Here is a 26,339-nt window from a genome sequence, read left to right as displayed (position 1 = left end):
AGAGTTTAAAAAAATAAAATAAAATAATCATAAGTTAAAATTTCTAGAAAAATGTACAAAAAATGAGTTCAAATATTCTATAGATATATGAACAGGAAAATGTAAAATTAATAAAAGGTAATACAAAAAAAATTAATTTTTGTACTGAAGAAAAAAATTAACATCTAAAGTATATAAAATTTATTAAAATGTGTTTTTATAACAAAAACAAAAAAAAAAGAAAAAAAAAATACAGTTTGTATATCATTAAAAAAATGAATTTGAGAATTTAATAAATATATATATAATAAATATGTATACTTTAAAAAATATGACCTCGTAATAAAAAAGAAATTTGTTTTTTTTTATTCCCATAATTTAATTGTTGAATCCCAGCTAGCTGTAGCCAACATGGATGTTTTAAAAGGATGCCAAGCACAATCAATACACACATTTTTGTGTGCTTTGATATTTTTAAAATTTGACATTTTTTTCCAATTCCAAATAAATAAACTTCCATTACTATCTCCACTAATAACATATTTTCCATCATTACTACATGAAACATTGATAGAGTAACCAATATTATGATGACCCTTAAAAGTCTTTCTCGAAAATAATCGAAATTTTCCTGTTGCCTCGTAGACAGTTATCGTATTATTCATAGATTGACATAAAAAAAAATTATTACTTGGATGTACAGAAACCGATGTTATTGAATACATGGAAGCATCCGATATATATTTAACCACTACTGGTAAGCCATATTCCCAAATAAAAATTTTTTTATCATCAGAAGTACTGATCAATTTTTTATTATTTTCACATAATGTAATTGTATTTATTGCTTGTAAATGTTCATTATATTCTAATTCAATGTTTCCAGTTCTAAAATCAAAATGGCATATTTTATTATTAGCGCCACCAACTAAAAACGTATTTGGATCATCATGATTTAAACATAAACAATATGGTGTCTTTTTTTGACTATAAACTCCTTTTATTTTTCCATATTCTGTATCCCAGTAAATTACATTATTATCATAGCTGCAACTTAAAAAATTTGTACCATCTTTGTCAAATAGAACATCTTTAACTCCTTTAAAATGGCCTTTATATGTTCTTATACAATTTTTTGATTTATATACACCCCATAATTTTAATGTATGATCTAAGGAAGCAGACAAAATAAAATTTCCATTTTGGGGGAAAAATCTAATTTTTTGTACTCCCATTTTATGTCCCTTGTATTCGTGAATTTCTTTTTTTGGTGGAAAATTTTCTTCAATTATAAAGTCTCTTTCTTTATGCTCTGATGGTAATTCAAACCATGACGTATTAAAATAACTATCCTTCTCTTCATTTATATGCAAGGTTGAAATTATTTTGTCATCATATATAGTATTTTTTTCTTTTACTACATTTTTTTTTATTGCCTCTTCTAATATGCAGGATTCTAATTTTATAAATATATTTTTTTTTGTTATATTTGATTTATCTTTATCCTTTTTAATTTCTTCATTATTTTCTGTATTTTTTTGTTTTTTATTGTCTTTTAACATATCTCCTTTTGTGTCTTCCTCCTTACATTCCCACGGACTTTTATATTTTTCTGACGCATATTTATTATCTTTTACCCTCTTTTTGTTATGTCTTTTTAAAGTTAACCCATCTTTCTTTTCTATATCATTATCAAAATTTTTTGATATTATAAAATTTTCATAATTACTTTTATAAAAATTTCTTAATGAAGGATTTTCAGTTATTCCCATTACATTAAATTGATTATACTGAAAATCAAATACATTTTTATTCAAATAAGTTGTTTCTATACTCCCATTAAAATGATTTTTATTTGCATTTTTTAAAAAGTTATAATGTTCATTTATGCTTGGTCCTTGCTGTGGCTTACTCAGTATTTTATGAAAACCTGGATCATCAAACATAATTTTTTTTTCTATATTTTGGAATTTTTCTTTATAATTTTTTATTTCTAAATCAAATATATTTACATCGGGGGCACAATTTATTAAATTTGTGGAATATATATTTGTTAATTTATTATTTTCTTCTTTTAACCCATTACTTTTTTTATCCATATTATTTGGAATTTCTTTGGTATCCTTTGTTGTATCATTATTATTGAATTTTTCTTCACTTGACTTTTTTTCATATCCCGTTCCCAATTCTTCATTATCTTCTTCATACTCTTTCAATAAATCCATGATTTATATATTTTATCCATGCACATATCTTCAAAAGTAAATGCATATGTACATATATGTAAATATCAATATATTTAATAAATTGTTCAATTATAAAAGAATTAGAACACAAAAGAAAAAAAAAATTCAATTTCAATTTTTTTTTTTTAAATTATAAACATATATTCTTTACAACTCTGTTTTTCATCAGCTTTTATAAAATAGAAAGCTTTTTTTATTTTTATAAAATTCAATAAATTTTGCATTTTATAAAAATTTTTATTATACTTTTTTAAATGTTCTTAAAAATTTATTAAACTATATATAAATTACTGATTTACTTATTAATTTCTATTTTAAATAATATTGTTTCATGTTTAAATTAATAATTAAGATATTAATACTTTATATGTTCATAACTTTAAGTTATCATTTTTACGTGACCCTCTCACTATTTTAAAAATTTATGGTTTCAAAAATTATTTTTTATATTTTGGTCAATAATTTTTTAAATTAATAAATAGTTTTAATGAGTAACCTTTTTTTAATATGATAATTCTTATAAAAATTTACCACGCTTTATTTTTTATTTATTTATTTTTCCCTATAAACTCTTAAAACATAATGGAATGTGAAAAAGTAGATATTTTTATTTAATAATATTTTTTTAATTAATAATAAATTTATTTTATAAAAAATATTTTAAATGAGCAAATATATTGCTAGCAAAATATTTTATTTATAAAAGAAAGTTTAAAAATATTTATAGAATTCTTGAGCAAATGCAAAAACATAAATTATGTATTCTTTTATAAATTTAAACATATTTCAAGGATTAGTTATTGAATATTTTCCTTTTTAATTATTTTAATATACTTGTTTATATAAAAAAATTGTTTTTAAAACTATAATTAAAAAAAGGCTAGTTATTTTAAAAGTACTTATAAATTATATTTCTGTAGTTTACAGTTTCAGTTAAAATTAATTGTTTTTTTTATTGAATAAATTTTTCTTTTTCATTATTATTTATTAAATAATTTCTTCACAAAAAAGCATAAACTTCTTATATGAGAATTCTAGAATAATTATCTTAATTTTTCAATATCATTCTATAACTAATGTAATAATAGTTTCTATTAATGAAAAATAATATATAACTTAAGTTTAAATGAAATTGTGACATTTAAATTATAATAATTTTTGTCAATAAAAAAAGAATATGACCATTGCTTAAAAAAAAAAAAATACTATTGTATTTTAAAACAAATTTATGCTTTCCAATATAAATAAAAAACTAATATTTATTATATAATAAATGTAAGTTATCCTTAATTAAAAGATAATTGATTCTATTTTTAAGTTACGATAAATTAAAAAAAAAGTTCACATTATTTTTAACTCAATTAAAAAAAAAGTATTATTTAAAGAATATAAATAAGATATAATGTTGTGACTTATGATACAAAGAATTATTTAGTACTTTAATATTGTGTTTATTATAAAAGCGTTTTGTAAATAGGATTTACAGATAAACGAAATATATAAATATATTTTTTTATTTTTTTTGAAGTCGTTCAAATTATAGGTATGTAATTTTATTAAATGTGAAATAAATGCTTTGTTATCAATTTTCAAATTATGTTCCCCTCTTTAATAATAAATTACAGTTGATATTTCAGAACAAAAATTAAATAGCTATTTTTTTAGAATAAAAAAAAAAAAAAAAATTAAAAAATTCATACTAAATAATTTTAGCTTGTCGATAGTATTTTTGAGATAATTCTGCTTTTGCGAGGTCATAGACACCTTCAATTTTTTTTTTTTTTTTTTAAACTTGGTCATTAAAATGTTTAAAAATGCGATATATGTTGTAACTTTTCAATTAATAAAAAAAAAAATTTTTTAAATTTAAATTTATAAAATATGCTTTAAAAAAAAATATTGAAAATTTCTTTATTTTATCAGAATAATTTTCAACTGATTTTTCTAAAACATACAAAAAAACAAAAACATAGCTTATAAAAAAAAATTAGGAAACTAAGATATATCATGTATTCAAAAATTTACTGGTAATTTTTTAATCCAAAAGTATATTATGTTTTTTATAAATAAATTTCACAAAAAAAAAATTAAAGAAAAGTATATGTATATAGTTAAAGAAATGCATACACTTATTTTAAAAAAAAATTTTTTTTAGAGGTCTAAATGTGTATACCAAGATTAAGGGGAAATAAAATTTTTTTTTTTGTATTTTACATTTTTTTTTTCTTATTTAAATTTATTAATTTATTTTACCTTTAAATAATAACCTATAAAAAAGAAAAAAATAAAATAAAAAAAAAAAAAAATAATAATAAAATAAAAAAGGAGAGTAAAAAGAAAAATGAATGTAGTTTCACCCATAGCGAAGTATGCATTTTCCGTAAAAAATTTAAACAAAAATTTAACAGTTATGGATGAAGAAAAATATAAAGATTTTGATGTATATTTACAAAAAAAGGAGTCAATATATGACTCATTAATTCATTTAAAGCAAGATAGTGATGAAAAAAATTGTTTTGATATAAATAGTGAAATTTATAGAACTGAATCAAATTATGCAGATTTTTCACCAAAAAAGGTAAAATATGTTGTAAATAAAAGATTTTCAGAATTGGAAAATATAGAAAAAAATATAGAAGATATTGATTACTCGATGTTTAAATATTTTAGAACGTTACCACCGAAATACAGTGATGAAAATGACATAAGAAACAATATCATTTTTAATAATAATAATATATATATATATGCAGAAAATAAGAATGGAACATTAAATGAGCAAGCATGTATATCAATTTCTCCTGATAATAATATCATTTATTGTTCAACAAAAGGGAGAAGGTATACCATGGGTGGCTACTCTGGAATACAAAAAAATGTAAATAATGAATATAATTTTTTTGAAGATAACAATTCCTTATCTCCTCAAGACAGCATAAAAACTTTTACTTTTGATGCAATCGATAGTTCAGATATATCTAGTTCTTTTACTAAAATGAATTTAATCAAAACAAATGATATTTTAGACGACTGTAATACAAATAAAATAAATACAGGAAATGTATTTAATGAGCATATGATCCTAAATTCTTGTGATTCAAGTAATCTGAACACAACTAAATGTTTATCCAAAAATTTTTCAGTGCAGAAATTATTTAATTATTATAAAAAATGTTCACAAAATTTAGAGCATGAACAAAGAATATGTAAGCCATGTGCACACGTTTATAATGGAAATACATGTATGAATGGAGATGATTGTTTATTTTGTCATCACCCTGATCATGTATTAATATCTGCGAAAAAGTGGAAAAAATTAGTAAAAAATAATATGGAAAAGTTGAATATACTTTTACACATAATGCGTAATCCCGATGATGCAAATGCAAACTTATTAAATGAAATGTTGAAGCAAAATACTAAAAATTTTAAAAAAAATAAAAAAATAAATAATAATAATAATAGTAATATTAATAATAAGAAGCTAATGAATAACAATAATAATAGTGCTAAGAAAAATAAAAATAATAAAAATAAAATTTATTATTTTCCGCAAAAAAATGTAGAAAAAATGTTAAGATCTTCATATAATAATTACGAATCTAATGAAACTGCAGATACTTATAAAAGTAAATTTCATGTTAGAAATCATAATATGTATATGGAAAGAAATGCTAATTTTGTCCCATATAATCTAAATATGTGACAGTAACAATAGTACAAGTATCAAAAAAAAAAAAAAATGATAAAATAAAATATATAGAAGCAAAAAAATACAGGAAAATAAATAACATTTTTTTCTTTTTATTGAATCAACTGATGAAGATCTTTATTATAAAAATAGTTCTGAATATTTAAAATATATTTTTTTTAGAATTATGTTATCAACAAAAAAAAAAAAAAAATAAGTAAATACTTAAATAGAATGATTAATAAACTAATTTAGAATATATAAAATATAATAAATAACATAATACAACCGTATATTTTTAATATTATTAGATAATTATAAAGAAATAATATATAAATATGCATGATTTTTAGTTTTTACTATTTAACTATATAAACACTGTATTCTAGAAGCTATTTTCCGATTTAATTATCAATATATTTAATGCATGAGTGCTAAAATGCATTAATTAAAACATGCAAATTTTAATGTAGTTTAAATTCCCTTAATTAAAAATTCTTTAAGGTTTTATGATGAAAAAACAAAATATTATTGTAAATATTATATTTTTTTCTTTATACATTTCATTTCATTATTATTTTATTATTTTTTTTTTTTTTTTTTTTGTTTAGAAGTGTTATACCTTTATTATCTATATTTTTAATAAAGACTTAATAAGGCACATTTATATTTTTTTAATTTTACTCTTTAAATAACAAAACTTTTGCATTTTTTTATTTTTGAACTTTTTTATCTTTTTCTTTTTATTTATCAGTCTCATAAATTATTGTATATAAAAACATATTTTTTAGATGAATATTTAATTTTACTTTATACATTTCCCCTTTAATATGCATATACTTATAGAAAAAAAGTAAAGAGTTACAGCATCTTATCTTATGAAATTTTATATTGGCATATATTAGAATATCATATTAAATATATACAACATAATATATTAAAAATAATACAAAAAAAAAAAAAAAAAATGAATTACGAAAAAGTTAAAATTATTTAAAAAAATAGATAAAAAAAAAAAAAAATTTAGATATATATTTTTTTTTTAAAGTATGGTATGTTATTGTTTTTTAAATTTATGAAAAAACTAATTTTCTAAATATTTTTGTACAGATTGTCTCATAGTATCAATAACAAACTTAGGGTTATCCGCATTAAAAATACTAGTTCCTGCAACGATTATATTGGCACCATGTGATGCAGCGATTTCAGTAGTTTCTAAATTCAATCCTCCATCAACTTCAATATTTAAATTTTTATATTTTTTTCTAAGAAATGAAACTTTGGTCATCATATCATGCATAAATGATTGTCCGCCAAAACCAGGTTCTACAGTCATAATTAAAACAGTATTTATTAAATTAGTATCTAGTAAAGGTAGAATTTTTTCTACATCTGTTTTTGGCTTTATAGATACTCCACACCATAAATTGTTATTTCTTATTTCTTTTGCTAATTCTATACATTTTTCAATATTTTCATTTAAGGATTCAAAGTGAAATGTTATTTGATTTGATGTTTTTAAAAGTCTTACATATTTTTCTGGATTTTCTACCATTAAATGAACATCAAAAAATATTTTCTTGGTATATTTTTTTAAGTTATTAATAACAGGTGGACCAAATGATAAATTAGGAACAAAATGCATATCCATTACATCCAAATGTATCCATTCTGCCCCCAAAGTTTCCATTCGTTGTGTTTCTTCAGCTAGCTTACTTATGTTAGATGCAAGTACAGATGGGGCAATTATGGCTTTTAAAGCACACATTTTTTCTTTATTTTAATGTATATATGTATACTTAAATTGTTTTTTTCTTCTTTTTTTTTTTTAAGTGATTTCCCTCTGTATGAGATAATTTAACAAATAAAAATTATGAATAAAAGAAAAAAAAAATTTTAAGATATAATTAAGATATTTTTATTAAAAAAAAAAGTTACATTTATTCTATAGAAAGAAAGCAAAGTATAAATATTAAAATATTTATGCCCTATATATTAAAATTTGAAATGAAAAATCTGAAAAAAAAAAATGGAATTAAAACTTTTATGATTTCAAAAGAAAATGCATATGTAAATTTATGATTATGTATTTGTGAATTATATATACTTATGTATTAAAGGTTGAAAAAAAAAGGTATGCATAAAAATCTTCTTTTAATTAATTAAAAAGAAACGAATTATTTTACACACTTTTTAAATGGTATTCTGATTTTAAGAGAGAACATTATATATTCAATGAATGATATATTCTTTCAAAAATTACAAAATTGAAATAATATATATAATATATATATATATATATACGTATAAGAATATTCTAATAAAACATTTTTAATATATTGACGCATATATGTTTATGTATATATATTATTAAAATCTATATAATAAATATACATTTTCATATATTTATGCGTTTTTATAATAAACAAATATTTTTTTAAATCATAGTAAATGAAATTTTTGTGCAGATTAATTTTTTTCAAAAAAAAAAAAAAAATAAAAAATTTTAAAAAAAATGAAGAATGTATTTTCTTAACACTCTTATAAATGATTTAAAACATTTTACATCATCAAATAGTTAATTTCTCATTAAATTTATTTTTTATTTTGTTTAATATATACATTTTTTTTTTTTTTAATTTGATTCTCATACATTTTTTTTTTTTAAATTCTACATCTACTGAGAAATATTTTCTTTTTATTATTTAAAAAAAGTAATTTTCATAATATTTAAAAAAAATTGTGATATTTTAATTTAGGTAAACTATTAGAAATATAAAGTAAATAAAAATAACAAATTCTTAAAAACTTTAATTATTATTTCCACGTGTACGGAGTTTCCAAGTATTCTAATGTCTAATATAGATCAAATTTTAATTATTTTTTTGTTTTATATATAATGTATACCAATATATATATATATATATATAACAACTGTAATACTATTTACAAAAATAGTAGTACAGGTTCATGCATATATTTATATATTTTAATGCTTACATCTATTTGCCATTACATTTTAAAACAATTTATTATTAAAAAGTATCATAAAAAAGTGAAAAACAACATTTTTATTGATATAAAATAAAAAAATTCAAATGCATAAGAAAACTAGTAATGATAAAAACGATATTATTAATTATAGTAATTAAAAAACTCCTAAAAAAAATAATATAAAGAAAAAAACAAAAATAACAAAACAAACAATAAATATAAATAGAATTTGTATTAAATATAAGCGCACATTTAAGCAATCATCAGTATCCTTTTCTGTGGATGGTTTTCTAACTAGGGCTTCTAAATCGTCATTCATTATATATATATATATATATATATATATATATATATGTATGTATATATTTATTTTTTTTTATCTATATATATTTTTATACTATTATAGCATGTTTAATAAATTTAGAATTCATAAGTTTTTCATTAAATATATTTTGCTTTTACATATTAAGTATTTTTAAGAAAATTTTAAAGAAAGGGAAATCAAAATATAAAATATATTTTTTCTATTTGCTCATAATAGTAGTATGTCAAAATATTTTCTATTTTTATAGAAAAAACCAAAATAAAATAAAAAATATATAATAATATATTTAATACAAAATAATAAAATTTGGGTCATTTATTAAAAAAAAAAAGTTTACCATGTAAATATAAAAAATATAAGTATAGTCCATTATTTTTAATGTGTAGAATTTAAAAATAAATAATAAAAACAATTTTTTAAAAAAATTTATAATTTTAATATTTCGAAATTTTTGATAAAGGAAAATTATACAATAATCATTTAAACAAATAATAAATTATCATTAAGAAATTAAATACGAGCATTTAGAAAATGAAATTAGATAACTATGATAAATATATTTATATATATATATATATATGGTATTTAAATTTTTATTTATTTCAAATTTTAAAGCATGTTATACTTTCATGTACAATAATTTCGTCAATTAATTTTAAAACATTATTTATTATATATAAGTTTTGCTTAGATGAAAAAGATTATATATATGTATCTAGTTATATAATTTTTTATATACACTATATTTATATATATACATATATATATTTTTTTGTGTATGTATATCTATATATATAGGTAAATAGATAGATAGATAAATAAATAGATAGATATAAATAAATATATAAATTATATATATACTCAGATGTGAATATTTTTATTTGATAAAAATGTTATTCAAATTATAAAATGGTCAAAACATCAAGAGAGAGATGAAAAATTAAAAAAAAAAGTAAAACTTATAATGTAGTGCATGCAAATAGTTTAAAAAATAGACTTAGCCATATGTCTAGCTATTTATAAGATTAAGAACGATTCTGTCTATTTAAAAGATTATGAGAAACATAAAAATAAGGAATTTAAAATCATTTTTTTCATTATAATTTAAAATTTGTTCACTATAGAATTTGAATAATAATAATTTGCCTAACTTAATTCAAAGACAATTTTTTTTTTTTTATGTTACATGTTCTTCAACAGATATACTGTCGGTTCTTTATTTCATTCATAAAGTATATTCAATCCTCAAAAAAAAAAAAAAAAAAAGATAAAAATATGCACACAACATCCGTTTTTTTTTTTTTTTTTTAAGCCTGTTTACCTTTAAACAATTCATGTTTAAAGAAAAAAAAATTTCTATTTCCTTAATTTTTTTTACTTAAAAAAAAAAAAAAAGAGAACTATAGTTTTTAATTTTATTACAAGTTGCTAAGAAAACAAGTGTATTTTAAAATTATAAAATCTCAAAATTATAAATATACAATTATATTTTAAAAGTTCTATTAGTTTTTTTTATATATTTAATTTCGGGTTTAATGTAAATATCAAGACATAAATATCTACATATGAAAATAAAAAAATAATCTAAATTTCTTTTTACTTCTTTAAATGAAATTTGTTAATCCTAGTAATATCATATATTTATTTCAAGTAATTTTTTTTTAATTTTAATAGAAAAAATATTTATGAGAGATGCTTTATAGGGAGAAATTTGAAAAAAAAAAAAAAAATAATACAAAAAAATAAACAGAATTATATATATATACAATTATTGTAAAATAATGAAAAAAATATTAACATACAATAAAAAAAAAAAGTTTTGAACAAAATAAAGAAATAAAAAGAAAATAAATTACAAAATAATTAAATTAATATATTGAGAAAAAATGACAATACCAACAATAGATGAATTAAAAAAAGAAAAGATTATACCACACATTTTTCCAAATGAAAATATAAACTTAACTGTAGAAATATTTGTAAAATTTAAATCAGGAAAAGAAGTAAACAATGGAGAAATAATAGATTTATCTGGTACTGGAAGTGTACCAAGAATTGTAAAATTTTCAGAAGAACCTCCAGAGGGTTTTTGTTTTGTTTTGTTTATGATTGATCCTGATTATCCCTCTAGAAAAAAACCTGAAGGAAAAGAATATGTTCATTGGGTTGTATCTGGTATAAAATCAAAAGAATTAAAAAAAGGAACAGGAAAAAACTGTATTACCTTATTACCATATGTAGGACCATCTATTAAAAAAGGTACAGGGTTGCACAGAATTAGCTTTATTACTTTATTAATAAAAGAAGAATATAAAGAAAACATTACAGGTATACCTATTTATAAAGGTGAAAATAATATAAGTAGAGTGAAATTTAACAATTACGGATCTTCTTATAAAATTGCTGAAATCAATAATATGATAATTGTAGGATATAATTGGTGTCTAATAGAAGCATGAATTATTTTTTCTTTTCTTTTTATTTTTATAGTATCAAAAAAATCATTTATGTACACTGTACTATTTTATATTTAGTCTCCTTTTATTTTCCTTTTAAATATAATATATTTATAATTTTTTATATTTTATTATAATATATATTATCATATTTTAGTCTACTATCATTAATTTTTTTTTTTTAAGTTTTATTACATTAAAAGGATAAATATTTTTTTGCATTGGACAGATATATTAATTTTTTACTTTTTATAACAATATATAACTTTAGAATCGAATCATGAGTATTTTGATATCAGTAAAAAATTTTAATTTATAAAACAAAAAATTACTTAAAAATGAAAATACATAACAGAAATATAAAAAAAAGAATGATTTCTTATTTGTCGAATAAACTTAAATAAGCATATCATTAAAAAATATTTAAATAAATCATAATATTCTATAATACAATTCTATATAAAAAAATATCGAAGGGATTTTAGAGTATAAAATAGTGCATATTTTTACTTTGTTACGTAAACATAAAAATCAAAATTATTATTTGCTGTATATATATATTGCAAAATTAAAAAAATAATTGATATAATTATTTTTTATATGTATGAATATTTCATAAAAAAGAATATTAAATATATTTAAAAATAATACATTCTCCAGAAAAATAATTTTTTTTAGAATTTAAATTATTTAAGATTACAATATAAAATGTAGTTTCCTAGTTGTCTTATAGAACATTAGAGTGACTAAATAAATAAAATTTATTTTTAGCATTAACTAATTTTAAGTATATATAAGAATAAATTCAATATTCTAAAAAAACGAAATGCTACATTTAAAAGTGTGTGCATGTATATAACTTTTTTATATTAAAGAAATTAATTTTTTTTTTAAATTGTTTGATTTGAACGTTGTTTTAATATAAAAAACTTCTTTACTATGCTATGGAAATTATCTTTTTGAAATAATAAAAATAACAAAAACTTTGAAATATTAATATTTTAATAATAGCTATGTAAAAATAATAATAATTTTAAGGATTTTTATTAAAAAAAAAAAGTAGAATGAACACTGTAAAAAATTAAGTAAAATGAAAAAAGTATTTTATATATAACATAAGCATATATAATGTTTTCGTTTTTTTTTTTTTTCATGCACTTATCCATAAATATAATCAACCTTTTTAAAAAATGTATACTTTGCATACTATATAATTGAATTTAAAGAAAAAAGCTTATTTTATTTTTTGTGTAAATTACTTTACCTCATATTTATTTATTAGAATTGAAAAGTTATTTTTTAAATAATAAAACATATGAAAATTTTCATAATTTACAAAAATATACTAAAAATTTTAAATACATTTAAAAATTATTGAAATTTTTATATGTAATTTAATAATTTCATCTTTTTTAAATAAATATTGTTAGAAAAAAAAAAAATTATAAATTATTTATAGAATGAAAATGTCTTAAATCAATTATAATAATTAATATAAAATTTTTATAATTATATATTTTCTTTTCAAATAATTAAAATGATATCCATAAAATTCTCTTATTCTATAACTCATTATTTTTATAAAATTTTTAATTCATTTTTGAATTTTTAAAATGATTAAACATTTTTTTTTTTATGTATTTTTGTTAATTTTTATTTTTTCTTCAAAATTTCTCATCAATACACTAGTTTAAAACATCTTTTTTTTTGTTTAAGTTAAAAGTTCTTTTTATTTTTTGAATATATTTGTTAATTTTATTTAAAGTTTTTAAAAAAAATGCATTGCACATTCAAATTTATATAAAATATAGTACAATTGACATTCTTTCTAATAAAATAAAATATTAAAAAATAATCATGTCCAAACATTTTAAGAAATCCTTTAAATTATTTAAAAGAAATAATGAGTAAGATAATATTGAAATATATATTTAAAAATATTTTTTATATTATATAAAAAATATTCTACAGTATTTTTTATGTGTATTAACATATATATATATATATATATATATATATATATATATATATATATATATATATATATATGTATCATGTGCTATTATTTTTATGTATGTATTTTATCATTTTTGCAAATGTTCAATAAAAGAATATAAATGTGTAAGTTATATTATTTTATATGTAAAAAAAAAAAAAATATACAGAATATAATATTTCTTATTTTGTACAAAATTAAGTTTTATAAATGTATAGAAAAAAAGAAAAGAAATTACTTAAAACATAATAATATATATAAAATATTTATGAAGTAGAATAAATGGAAATAAAATTACGTCAAAAATATATTCATACATTTTTTCTTTCATTTATTGTTGTCTAGAATGTGAATAGTTATATATATATATATGAATTTGTGTAATTACATATCATTATTCTTTTTAATTATATATTTATTGAATGTTTTTATTGTTTTTAAAAATTATAAGTTTCTTTTAAATGTCTTTTTAATAATATAATCATACTTTATAATTTTATATAACTTTAAAATTTAAATATTTCACTTTTTTTTATTTTTTATTTTTTGTAGACAAGCAGATGAAATAAAAATAAATATAAATAGTGCAAATAAAAAACATTGTAATAATTCCGTTATAACATCAAAATATACCATTTTTAATTTTATATTTTTAAATATATATGAGCAATTTCATAAGATATCAAATGTTTATTTTTTTTTTATTGGTATTTTACAAGCAATACCTCAATTTACAGCAACTAATGGAATACCAACCGTTTTTTTCCCATTATTAATTGTTCTGATTGCTAATGCTATTAAAGATGCTTACGAAGATTGGAATAGACACAAAACTGATAAAATAGAAAATAATAGAATTTGTTATGTTATAACAAATGATGAAACAAACGTAGATAACTGTAATATAAGCGAAAATAAATTATGTAAATTAAAGAATTTTCTTATTAGAAAAAAAAAAAAAGTAAAGTACACCGAAAGTAATATAGGTGAAGGAACATTTACTGAGGAAAGATCTGATGTAAATGATTTTATGAATAATTGTGCAGATAGTTTTGAGAATATTAATGGGATTATTAAAAAAAGATGGAAAGATATAAATGTTGGTGATATAATTTTAAGTAGAAAATCAGAATTTTTTTGTGCGGATATATTACTACTAAGTACGAGCGATAAAAATGGAATAGCATTTGTCGAAACATCAAGCTTGGATGGGGAAACCAATTTAAAAGTAAAAGAAGCAAATGGGTTTTTATTTAATATATTAAGTTCTGATATAATTGAAGCAGTTGAAAAAGTAAAAAAATTAAAGGGTTTTATTTTGAGTGACATACCTAATAAAGACTTGTCGACTGCATATGGTACTATTTATTTTCAAAAAGATGAAGTGGGCATATCATATGATAATCTAAATAAAATATTAAAAAGCAATACAGAGCAAATAGAATCACGAAAAAAACGAATATCAAGTTCAGAAATAAGCAAAAATCATAGAAAAATAGATAATATGAATAACGGAGTTGATAGAATGGAAACTTTAAAAAAATTAAAAACAGATAATTATTTAAGAATACCTTTTGATTCAAAACAGTTTGTATTAAGAGGCTGTAAATTAAAAAATACAGATTGGATAATCGGAATAGTTATATATACAGGAAGAGAAACAAAAATACAAATGAATTCCACCAGTGCAATTAGAAAAACAAGTAAACTAGAAAAGTTAACAAATAAAATGACAATAATTATTTGGTTTATTCAAATGATTATTTGTTTGATATCAGCATATTACAACGCTATAATTGTCAGTTCATCAATAAAAAATAAGTTTCCATATTTACCTTTTAATTTAGAAGAAGAAAAAACACCATTTACTGTTGGTGTTATATCTTTTTTTTCATGGGTAGTTATAACTGGTAATTTTGTCCCCATAAGTTTAATTGTTACAATGAGTTTTGTTAAAGTTGTTCAGGCTTATTTTATATCATGTGATGAGAATATGATTCATAAGGTCCAAGTGGATCATCCTTTTGGAAAACAAAAGGAAAGTTCAGATATAGAGAAAGAAAAATTAAGTGAATTAAGTGTAAAACAAAAAAAAAAAAAAAGAAATAGCTTACTAAAAATATCGGGAAACCAAAATGAAGAAGATAAAAAATATAAAAGTAAATTATTAGATACTAATTTTGAATCTTCCAATAGCTCATCAAAAAGTGTTAAAAAAAATGAATTATCAAGAGTTTTAACATATCAAGAAAACAAAGAAAAAAATTACATATATTTTAATGCTGTACCAAGAACATCAAGTTTAATCGAAGAATTAGGACAAATCGAATATATCTTTTCAGATAAAACAGGAACCTTGACTTGCAATATCATGGAATTTAAAAAATGTGCAATTAATGGTATTTCTTATGGAAAGGGTTTAACAGAAATCAAAAAAAATATTTTAAAAAAAAAAAATTTAGAAATCCCTGATGAACCTGTTATGAAATCAAAAAAGAAAACACCTAACGTAAATATTGTGGACGGCGACTTATTAAATCATTTACATGATATAAATCATTTTAATCATCCTCATTTAATAAACTTTTTTCTTCATTTGGCTATTAATCACTCAGTTATTTGTGAAAAAGACAAAGATGGAATTAATACTTATTCATCAAGTAGCCCAGATGAAGAAGCATTAGTAAATGCAGCAAAACATTTTGATATTACCTTTTTATATAGAAAAGACGGTAAATATGGAATAAGTATATTTGGAAGAATATATGAAATCGATACTTTAGCATCTATTGAATTTACAAGTCAAAGAAAAATGAGTAGTATTATTTGTAGAATACCAATTTTTAATTGTTGTAATCATGGAAATAATAATGATGTTAATAATAGTAATTGTAATTACAATAGTGTTAATAATTGTGAGGGAGTAAAAAAGTATGATGAAATTCAAAACGAAAAAAATACGCAAAAAAGAGGAAATAGTGATATATATAAAAAAAATGATATAACAACTCATTCTAAATTAAATGAAGATGCTAATAATAATAATAATCATAAAATTAGTGGAAAATGTAATTGTAAAAATAGCAAGAAATCTAAAATAATGTTATTTTGTAAAGGTGCTGGAGATGTTATATTAAAAAAATTGGCAAAAAAGACAAAAATAGATGACATAACTATTGAATACATGGAAACATATGCTGATGAAGGATTAAGAACATTGTGCATTGCACAAAGAGAATTAAATGAAGAAACATTTGCAAAATGGTATGAATTATATAAAGAGGCTTCTCTTAGTATAAAAGATAGAGAACAAAACATAGAAAAGGTAGCTGAGTTTATTGAAAATGATTTGGTATTACAAGGTGTTACAGGCATAGAAGATAAGCTACAAGAAGGAGTTAGCTCTACTATTGAAGATTTAAGAATTGCAGGAATTCATATATGGATGTTGACTGGTGATAAAGTTGAAACAGCAATGAATATTGGTGTTGCAGCAAATTTAATAGATAATTATTCAGTACAATTTGTATACACAGAAGAATATGTTTCAAATGAAAATGAATTAATGAAAAAATTAGACGAAGATATTTTGAAAGTTGAAAAGTCTTTAAATTTGCCACATTATGATTTTAGTGATGATGATGAGAGAAAGAAATGTTTTAAAATTAACTTTTTTAAAAATATCTTTTCCAGAAAGAAGAAAAAAATTTTATCATTAAAGCCAGATAACTATAAGATGCTAATGGGTTCATTCAATCACGTTCTAGTTGTTGATGGCAGTGTTATTGATATATTATTAAATAAAAAATTCGAAAAAAAATTTTTTTATTTAGCAGACAAATGCACTTCCGTTATATGTGGTAGAGTTAGCCCATATCAGAAAGGAGCTATTGTGTCATCTGCAAACAGATTATTAAAAAAAATTACTTTGGCAATAGGAGATGGAGCAAATGATCGTAATATGATTAACAAAGCAAATATAGGAATAGGAATTAGAGGGCAAGAGGGAGTTCAAGCATTTAATTCTTCTGATTATGGTATTAGCCAATTTCGTTTTTTGAGAAATTTATTACTAGTGCATGGTAGGTTATCTTATAGAAGAATAAGTAAACTGGTGGTATATATGTTTTATAAAAATATTGTTTTAATTTTTCCATTATTTATTTTTGGTTCTCTCTCGTTATATTCAGGGCAAAAAATATATTATGAATTTTTATTGCAAGTATATAATGTATTTTTTACTTCCATTCCGGTTATAATTCATGCTATATTAGATCAGGATATTAGTTTAAATACAGCATTAGAAAAACCCTTTTTGTATAAATTAGGAATTTTTCATTATTATTTTAATATTAACACTTTTATTTCGTGGGTTATTAATAGCCTTTTTCATGGATGTGTTGTTTTTTTAATACCTTTGTATTTTTTATCTTATTATAATGTTCCAAGTCCCGATGGGGAACCATATGATATGTGGACAGTTGGATGCGTTACTTTTTTTTTAACAGTTTTGATTGTTAATTTTAAAATTTTGTTAGAAACATATCATTTGAATATATTACCTATAATTGCTGTTTCTTTGAGCATATTCTCATTTCTCCTTTTAGCTACTTCTTTTTCCTTTATGTATTTTGGAACTAGTCATTTATTAGGAACCGTTGTATATCTAGTTAAATCACTTCGTTTTTGGCTAGTTGTTTTATTAGGTTTATTTGTTGCTTTATCAAGAGATTACATTTTTAAGGTTTATAAAAGAAATTTCAATCCAGAAGTTTATCATATATTGCAAGAACACGTAAAAAATAAAAAGAAAATTTTAAAAATTTTGAATAAGACCACTTACTAATTTTTATTTTTATTTTTTATAGGAAGATGCGCAGGATGGTGCAACTGATTTTGTTGAGCAAATTACCAGAGATGACTTTAAAAAAGAAAAATATGTAAAAACATAAACAAAAAAATAAGAAAACAAATTAATTTTCAATATTTATTTCATATTTTTAAAATATAACACATGCACATGTATTTAAAAAAACAATATTTTCCTTTTGATAACTGTATATATATATATTTTTTTTTATAGAAAAGTATGAGATCAAAATCACTAGGATATGCATTTAGTGAAGCCGACCCGGCTTGCATACAATTAATTAGAAAACAAGATAAAATGATATAAAAAGAATTTCATGTTTTTTATAATAGCATATTCTCATTAAGATATTATTTAAAAATTCGTACATTTAAATATTATATATTTCATCTGTCTGGCAAATATAACAACGTATATATATTTTAATTTATTTTTTTAAGAGATTTTGGCAAATTAAATTTTATTTTATTTTTTCTATAATTTTATTAAATTTTGAACTTATTAAGGAAATTTTTTTTTTTTTTATATATAATTCTTGGCAACTTTTTTTTATTTGATATATATTTAAAAATATTAGCACAACTTAATTCATATGTTATTTATATATATAAGAATGTACCATTTTAACATTATTTAGTTTATAAACATTTATGCATATTAATTTCTATGTTATCTTGTAAAATGTTTTAAAAAGAAAAAAATATATATTTAGAATGGTTTAATAACATCATTTTAACATACTCTTAAAAAAAAATTATTACATTTTGCAATTTTTAATAAGTTTAAAAAAATAGAGTGTTTTGAAAAGTTGTGGTAGTTGCATTTAATGTTGCCTTAATGCAATTATTTAAAAAAAAACCAACGTAGAAACATAACATTAAAAAAAAAAAAATTTTTAAATAAACTATATAATATTCTTTTATATATTTATTCTATATCATTATTTTTATTGTTTGTTTAGTATTTCATAATGTATTGGATATTTTATCTAGGTTTCATTAAAAAAGGTATATAAAAAAAGAATAAAAATAAAATGCTTATATTTTATAAAAAAAAAAAAAAATTTAATAGAATAAAATAGTAAATATTTTACGATGAAGATAGAAATCCTCTTAAAACTATATTTTTATAATTTTTTTTACGTTTATTTTTTTATAATGTATATGAACAAACAAAAAAAAAAATCTTATATATTGTAGTAACTTTAAAATTATATAATATGTATATATATAATATTAAGAATTATTTATTAATATTTTACTTTATTTCATTTATTTTATTTTTTTTTTTTTATAATTAAGTATTATCTTTATTTTTTTTTTTAAAAATGTGTATTATTATTAAACATGTCATATTTATCAAATTGTGAGTTATTTGATAAATAATTATTTTGAGGTGGCATGATAGATAAATTATTATTTAATGAATAACTAAATTGATTTGATATTGATGCAGCAGAATAGTCATTAGGAGCTGATTTATTCATCTTTTTTTCTTTTTGTATATCTTCTATCTGCTTTTTCATAATATCTATTTGATTTGTGTAATCACTAACAATTTGAATGAAATACAACATAGCTTGATCAGTAAATCCACTAGACCAAACAATCTCTAATATGTAATCTGGTTTTAATAAATCATAACATACAATCAAACAGGCACAAAATGCTTCTTTATTCTTGATTTCAATGAAGTAATTTATTAAATCCTCTATATATAAATTATTTTTTGATACTCTAGCTATTTCTATTGCATCCTTATATTGTTCTTCTTTTTTTGATAAATTAATTGCTTCTTTATACTTTTTGTTTTTTTTATATAATAAAGCAGCAATTCTCCTCATTTCTGGAAGTTTATGATTTTCTAATTTATTAATTAGGTTGGTTTGGTTAAAATTGTCGTATTCATCAATAGAATTTCTTAAACTGATGTAATCATCATTTTGCAAATAAATTTCATTTAAGGTTTCGTTAACAGCTGTAATATTTTGTACTTGTATGTCTTCTAGATATTTTTGTATTAATGGCAAATTATTAGATTTTTTCAAAGTTTGAACCAATCTGTTATTGTCAATTTTATTTTCTAAAATTTTTAATAAGTTATATAAGCTTAACGGATGTTCCTCAATATAAAAATCAATGACTTTATGTATAATATCGCTATTTGTTACTTTGTGAATAACTTGCATAAATGTATCCGATGTATAAGCAGTAGGAGAATGCTTAATAATTGTATCAACAGCTAAATTGTATTCATCATAAGAAATATATAAATAAACAGCTTCTTTTAATAAATATTCATTTTGACATATATCAATTAATTTTCTAGTATTAATTTTATTAGCATAATTTCTTATGAATTCCATTAATTTTTCAGGTTTATACTTTGCATATAAAATACCTAATTCTGTGTATATTCCAACATGCGCTCTTTCATTATTTAATCCATTTTCTAATAAGCTCATTAATTCATTTATGTATTTTTTTTTTTCATATATTTTGATAATTTCATCTAAATGATCTGCATGCATAATTAATTGTAAACCAGCAGTGTGTGCATATTTTAGTTGTTTTTCTTTTACACATATGAAATTTACTTCTTTCCACGTTTTAAGACTTTTTGCTTTTTTAGCTGCTTCTATGGCTAAGGAATATTCTTTTAATCTTAAATAACAAATAGTCAATTTCTGATTGTTAGGAATGTTGCTATATAGAATTTTAGCTACTTCATATTCTTGTTCTTTATACAATCTATCACCTATTAGTTGCAAGTTGGCTGAGTTGGTACTGTTAATAAATTTTGTCATTTCTGTTGTTTTTTTTAATTTAGCATAAGCATATAATAATTCCGAATCTACCAAAACATCTTTCAATGAATTTTGTTCTCTTAAGGTGTTTAAATATGTTATTAAATGTTCATAATAATTATTCTGTATACATTTTTCTATAACTTCTTTATAAGATTCTGGATTATTTGATTTCACAAAGCTATCAATAGCATCAATAATTTTGTTTAATTTTAATTGTGCCTTACCTAATATGAACCATACATCATTATTATTACATTTTTGTGCAAATTCAATTGCTCTATTTAAATCGTCTTCAAAACTTGTTGCATCTAATGTGGATTCATTTTCTTCATTATCATCATTATTTCTATCAAAATTTAAGTTATTTTTATTTCTCAATCCATCGTTATCATTTTTATCATGGTGATCATATTCAGAAAAATGATTTAAATATTCGTCATTATCATTGTCATTTTTACTTAAAAACATGTTTTCTTTATTATTATCTAAAGAAGTATCACTGGATAATTCATTTCTGTTTTTATTTTTTCTATTATCATATAAAATACTATCTAGTAAAACTGAAATAGCAGAGGTATAGCAATTAAATTTTTTATAAATAACAAATGCTTCTTCTCTTAGTTTGTAATCATAAGCAATAGAAGCAATTTGAGGACCTGAAAAATTATCAAGACGATTAATATATTCCATAACCTTTTTTGAATCTGATTTAATAGCAGTTAAAATTAAAAGATTTTGTAAATTTTTATTATCACTGAATTCACTATTATGTAAAACTATTTTTTCTAATAATTCAATTAACTCACTACTTAATTTTTTTTCAATAAATGCTTTTACGGTTACAGTAATTTCGTCTGCATTATTTGATTCAATAAGGGTAGATCCTATAACTTGATCAATTACATTTTTTCTATATTTATTTGATTCATCCAAGACGATTTTCCAAAGATCAACAGATTGTCTTGAAACTAAATATCTTGCTTGTAATTTAAAAAGTCCGTTTTTACTTGTTATATTAATAAGTTCTTCATCGCACTCTCCATTGGATCTTTCATAAGCAGTATATGCTAAGTGAGGATCTAGATCCTCGCAATACCTGCCTATCATTTTCTTATCATAAAAATTATTTGTTTTTAAAAAGTTCTCTGGATCTTTATTTAAATCTATATATATTTTAGCTAAAGCATTGTGTAATTCGATATTTTCATAACCTTCATTTGCTCTACTTTCAAGCCAAGGAAGCAATAACTTAAGTCGATTTCTTTTTTCTGCTATTTCTATTAAATTTCCTATATTGGATATATTTTTTATATTATTTAATATATTTAAAAGAAAATCTTCAGAAGCATCCAAGTCTAGCAAAACCCCTATAACTTTATACGCATTATCAGGATTAACTTTTATTACATATACTTCAATATATTTTAATAAACTATTTTTATATAAATATTCTGCTAATTCTTCAATATAATTATGAATATCACATACATATATTAATGGGCGTGGATCTGATAACTTACAATCTTTTAGAAAATTTTTTATTTGTTCAGGATTGTATTTTGCATTTTTATCTTTGCAAATTCTATCCAACTCTTGGATGTTGTTTATTTTTACACATGCCTCAATATATTTAAACATAATATAATGAATATCTTCTATTTTTAAATTATAAGATGTCTGCTTATATGGAGTTGTGATTTCAGAATTAAGTAAGACGGAAGAATTATCATTATTTATATTATTATAAGATAATGTATTATTATTTGATAAATCTTCATTGCTTTTATTTGTTAAATTTGGTAATTCATTTAAAATAGAACTAACAAAATAAAAAATCCCTTCATAATTTTTATTTTCTTCAAATTTACTAATAATTTTTCTTATTCCTATTTTATTATAATACTGCACGCAAATAGAAATGATAACTTCCATGTTTATTTTACTTCCTTTCATCAAGTCAAATAATATATCTTGACAAACCGTATCACTTAGTGTAGAAAAATAATTTTTTATCCATTCAGTAGATATTCCTTTATTTATAGGCATATTATTATTATCAAAGGCATTATTAATACTTCCATTTTTTTGAAAGCAAGTAGATTTGTTAATAACTCTTTTTATATCACTTAAATTGGTGTAATTCTCTAATGCTCTTTGATACAATCCTTTTTCTTCACATATATAAGCTATTTTGTTTTTATCATAATACGTAAAAATATCCATTTGAAATAAAGTTTCTGCTACTTGAACATTGTTATACAAGTTAAATTCAAATAATTTTGTTTGTAAATTTTTATGTTCTGGTTTATTATCTTTTAAATAATCTATTAATATAGATGTAGCTTCCTGTAATTTTTTTTTACTCAATAAATAATCAACTATTCTATTGATATCAAATTGAATGTTATTTTCACATAAACACTTTATATATTGAACGGCTATTTCACTATTACTACTTTTGTTTTGTTTACTGTCATTAGTATTGCTACTATCATTAAAAAAATCCATCGTTTCATTTTTTGAAGAATTGCTTAAATCCCCAGTAGAACTTGTCTCCTTATCAGTACTAAATGGAAATTCATAGTTAATTATATCGATAAATATATTTACATAATCAAAATTAAATTGTTTAAAATTATTTATGTAACTCGATACATTATTAAACATATTTAAAAGACAATAAGTAGAAATTATTTTATTATGAGAATCACATCTTAAATAAATATTTAATGCTAAACGCAAATCTAACACTTTAACTAAATCTCCTAATTCTTCTGAGTACGTTAATTTGTCATCTTTTATCCATTTTTCCAAATATTCCTTTTTTTTTTGCAAAACAACAGGCTTCACTAGTTCAATAGACTCATAGGAATTTAATTTATCATATTCTAATAAAACAGAAAAATAAAGAAGAAGAGGAGATAATTGACCTGATGTATTTTTAAATGATTTAAAACTATTTAACACTTGCTGTGTTCTTAAAGGAGGAGTAATTCTAATGTCCGCCTTTTTTTTATTCATAATTAAAATAGCTTCTGATATAGAATTAGAGTATTCTTCATAAATTTTAGTATTTTTCATTAGGCATATAATTTTTGATGCTTTTTTGAAATCCATTTCATTGATACATTTTTTGTAAACGGATATATAGTCACAACCAGGATATCCATATTTAAAACAAAAGTTTTTTATAATCTTGTCTTTAAATTCCATGTTGGATAATTTCAAATAATTTATTAAATGTAAATAATTTACTGTGATATAATAAATTTTTCCTTTTTTATTTACAGCATAAATACCTTCTCCATTTTTACTTTCGCAGCAAATAAAAATATTATCTTCACTAATCTTTTCTTTCATAATCAAACTTAGTGTACCTTCATCAAATATATATACATAACTGCATTTAGTAACCACATAAATCACCCCTTGTAAAGTGTTTATACTGATATAGATAGGAAAATCATTTAAATTTTCATTCGTTAAATTAATTTCTTTAACAATTTTATATGGAGTAGTTCCTTCAGTCTTGTTATTATATATATCTACTAGATGCAGCCTTGATGTATTTGAATTTTTTTTTTTTTCAATAAAACAAAACATTGGTTTTAAGTCCCAGTTATCAAAAATTAATGAGCCAAAACATCCTATGAATCCTTCGATGGTTTGATGCATTTTTTTTTCACATGAATAAAGTTGCATATAACCATCTATACTTTTTCCCTGATCTTGAGTTGATATTCCACATAAAATACACCACTTTATTTCTTTATCTGTTGCATAATGCAATATTTGTGAATTGTTATCAATAAAAACTTGTGCTTTTTCAAATATTTTTACTAAATTATTGTTTTCTTTATTTTTTTTTGAATTATAAATATCTATATTCCAGTGATATATATTTTTTTCACAAACAATAGCAATGGTATCGTTATTTATCCATTTCCAATAATTCATATATTCATTTAAATTTAAAGAACATATTTTTTCCTTAGTTTCTATATTAAAAACTTGTAAAAAAACAGTATTAACATTTTTTATAGTGCCTCTTAATGCTAGTATTGGATCATTTGGATGGATAATAACGCTTTCGGCTTTCATATATTTACGAGAATTACTTTTATTATGTAAATTTATGACTACTACTTGTGTATTGTCATTTACATTTTCTTTAACACATATATATTTATCTCCTTCAATAGAAACATTTCCTAGGCGAAATGATTCATTTTGAATATTATAATTAGTCAAATTATCAGCAAGTGCAACAGATAATGGATTATTTTGATTCATTATTTCTAATATTTATTAATTTATATACAAAGAACAGTAAACATTCAAAAAAAAAAAATGAAAAAAAAAAACAATATAAAAAAAACTATAAAAAAATTAAATTGGAAAAAAATATATAATAAAATTAATAATTATAAAAAAAAAAATTTAGTATAAAATGTACTAAATTTTCTTTTATGTTCTTAGAATATTTAACTTCACAAAAATAAAGAAAAAAAAAACTTTATATTTCATAATATTGTAAAATTTACACATAAAATTATTGTATTTTTTTTTTAAATTTTAAATATAAAAAAAAAGGAATGAAAAATTATATCATTAAGATTTTTAGTGTTATTTTTATGTTACTATTTCTTCAAATATCAAATTTTTTAATGTAGTATTTTTTTTTTTCTTTTTATATCTTTATACATATTATATATTATTATTTTTTTTTTTTTTTTTTTTTTGTAATATATTGAAATACATTTTTTAAAATTGAAGAAATTATAAAATAAATTAAATATATATATATATATATATATATTTTTAACATAAATATTTTAAATACTTATTTTTCTTTTACAAAAATATAAGATACATTTATAATTAATATTATTATATGTATATATATAATGTGCATATTGATATTATACATATTGTATATATATATATTTTTTTTTACACAAAATGCAAATTAA

At 20.1% G+C, this 26,339-nt stretch overlaps 7 protein-coding genes across 7 annotated transcripts; 3 read left to right on the top strand and 4 right to left on the bottom strand.

Annotated features, from left to right (window-relative positions):
- Positions 1–344: 344 nt before the first annotated feature.
- Positions 345–2,204, bottom strand: PRELSG_1435800 (pre-mRNA splicing factor, putative; the record flags this gene model as incomplete). Its single annotated transcript, XM_028679430.1, has 1 exon — positions 345–2,204. One exon carries the CDS (start codon positions 2,202–2,204, stop codon positions 345–347), a length of 1,860 nt encoding a protein of 619 aa, XP_028535145.1.
- A 2,362-nt stretch (positions 2,205–4,566) lies between these two features.
- On the top strand, positions 4,567–5,931 carry PRELSG_1435700 (conserved Plasmodium protein, unknown function; the record flags this gene model as incomplete). The annotated part of the gene is made up of 1 exon (XM_028679429.1): positions 4,567–5,931. The coding sequence occupies one exon, from the start codon at positions 4,567–4,569 to the stop codon at positions 5,929–5,931; it is 1,365 nt and encodes a 454-aa protein (XP_028535144.1).
- A 1,069-nt stretch (positions 5,932–7,000) lies between these two features.
- Positions 7,001–7,684, bottom strand: PRELSG_1435600 (D-ribulose-5-phosphate 3-epimerase, putative; the record flags this gene model as incomplete). Its single annotated transcript, XM_028679428.1, has 1 exon — positions 7,001–7,684. One exon carries the CDS (start codon positions 7,682–7,684, stop codon positions 7,001–7,003), a length of 684 nt encoding a protein of 227 aa, XP_028535143.1.
- A 1,380-nt stretch (positions 7,685–9,064) lies between these two features.
- PRELSG_1435500 (conserved Plasmodium protein, unknown function) lies at positions 9,065–9,229 on the bottom strand (the record flags this gene model as incomplete). Its single annotated transcript, XM_028679427.1, has 1 exon — positions 9,065–9,229. The coding sequence occupies one exon, from the start codon at positions 9,227–9,229 to the stop codon at positions 9,065–9,067; it is 165 nt and encodes a 54-aa protein (XP_028535142.1).
- Positions 9,230–11,121: 1,892 nt separating this feature from the next.
- RKIP (raf kinase inhibitor, putative) lies at positions 11,122–11,694 on the top strand (the record flags this gene model as incomplete). The annotated part of the gene is made up of 1 exon (XM_028679426.1): positions 11,122–11,694. The coding sequence occupies one exon, from the start codon at positions 11,122–11,124 to the stop codon at positions 11,692–11,694; it is 573 nt and encodes a 190-aa protein (XP_028535141.1).
- A 1,854-nt stretch (positions 11,695–13,548) lies between these two features.
- Positions 13,549–18,863, top strand: ATPase2 (aminophospholipid-transporting P-ATPase, putative; the record flags this gene model as incomplete). Its single annotated transcript, XM_028679425.1, has 4 exons — positions 13,549–13,598; positions 14,240–18,482; positions 18,556–18,627; positions 18,771–18,863. 4 exons carry the CDS (start codon positions 13,549–13,551, stop codon positions 18,861–18,863), a joined length of 4,458 nt encoding a protein of 1,485 aa, XP_028535140.1.
- Positions 18,864–19,878: 1,015 nt separating this feature from the next.
- PRELSG_1435200 (clathrin heavy chain, putative) lies at positions 19,879–25,659 on the bottom strand (the record flags this gene model as incomplete). Its single annotated transcript, XM_028679424.1, has 1 exon — positions 19,879–25,659. One exon carries the CDS (start codon positions 25,657–25,659, stop codon positions 19,879–19,881), a length of 5,781 nt encoding a protein of 1,926 aa, XP_028535139.1.
- Between the last annotated feature and the right edge of the window lie 680 nt (positions 25,660–26,339).

The sequence above is a fragment of the Plasmodium relictum genome (genome assembly GCF_900005765.1).
Source record: "Plasmodium relictum strain SGS1 genome assembly, chromosome: 14".
Taxonomy (NCBI): domain Eukaryota; phylum Apicomplexa; class Aconoidasida; order Haemosporida; family Plasmodiidae; genus Plasmodium; species Plasmodium relictum.
The sequence above is the reverse complement of the archived record's forward strand: the minus strand, read 5'-3'. Positions and strand labels throughout refer to the sequence as shown.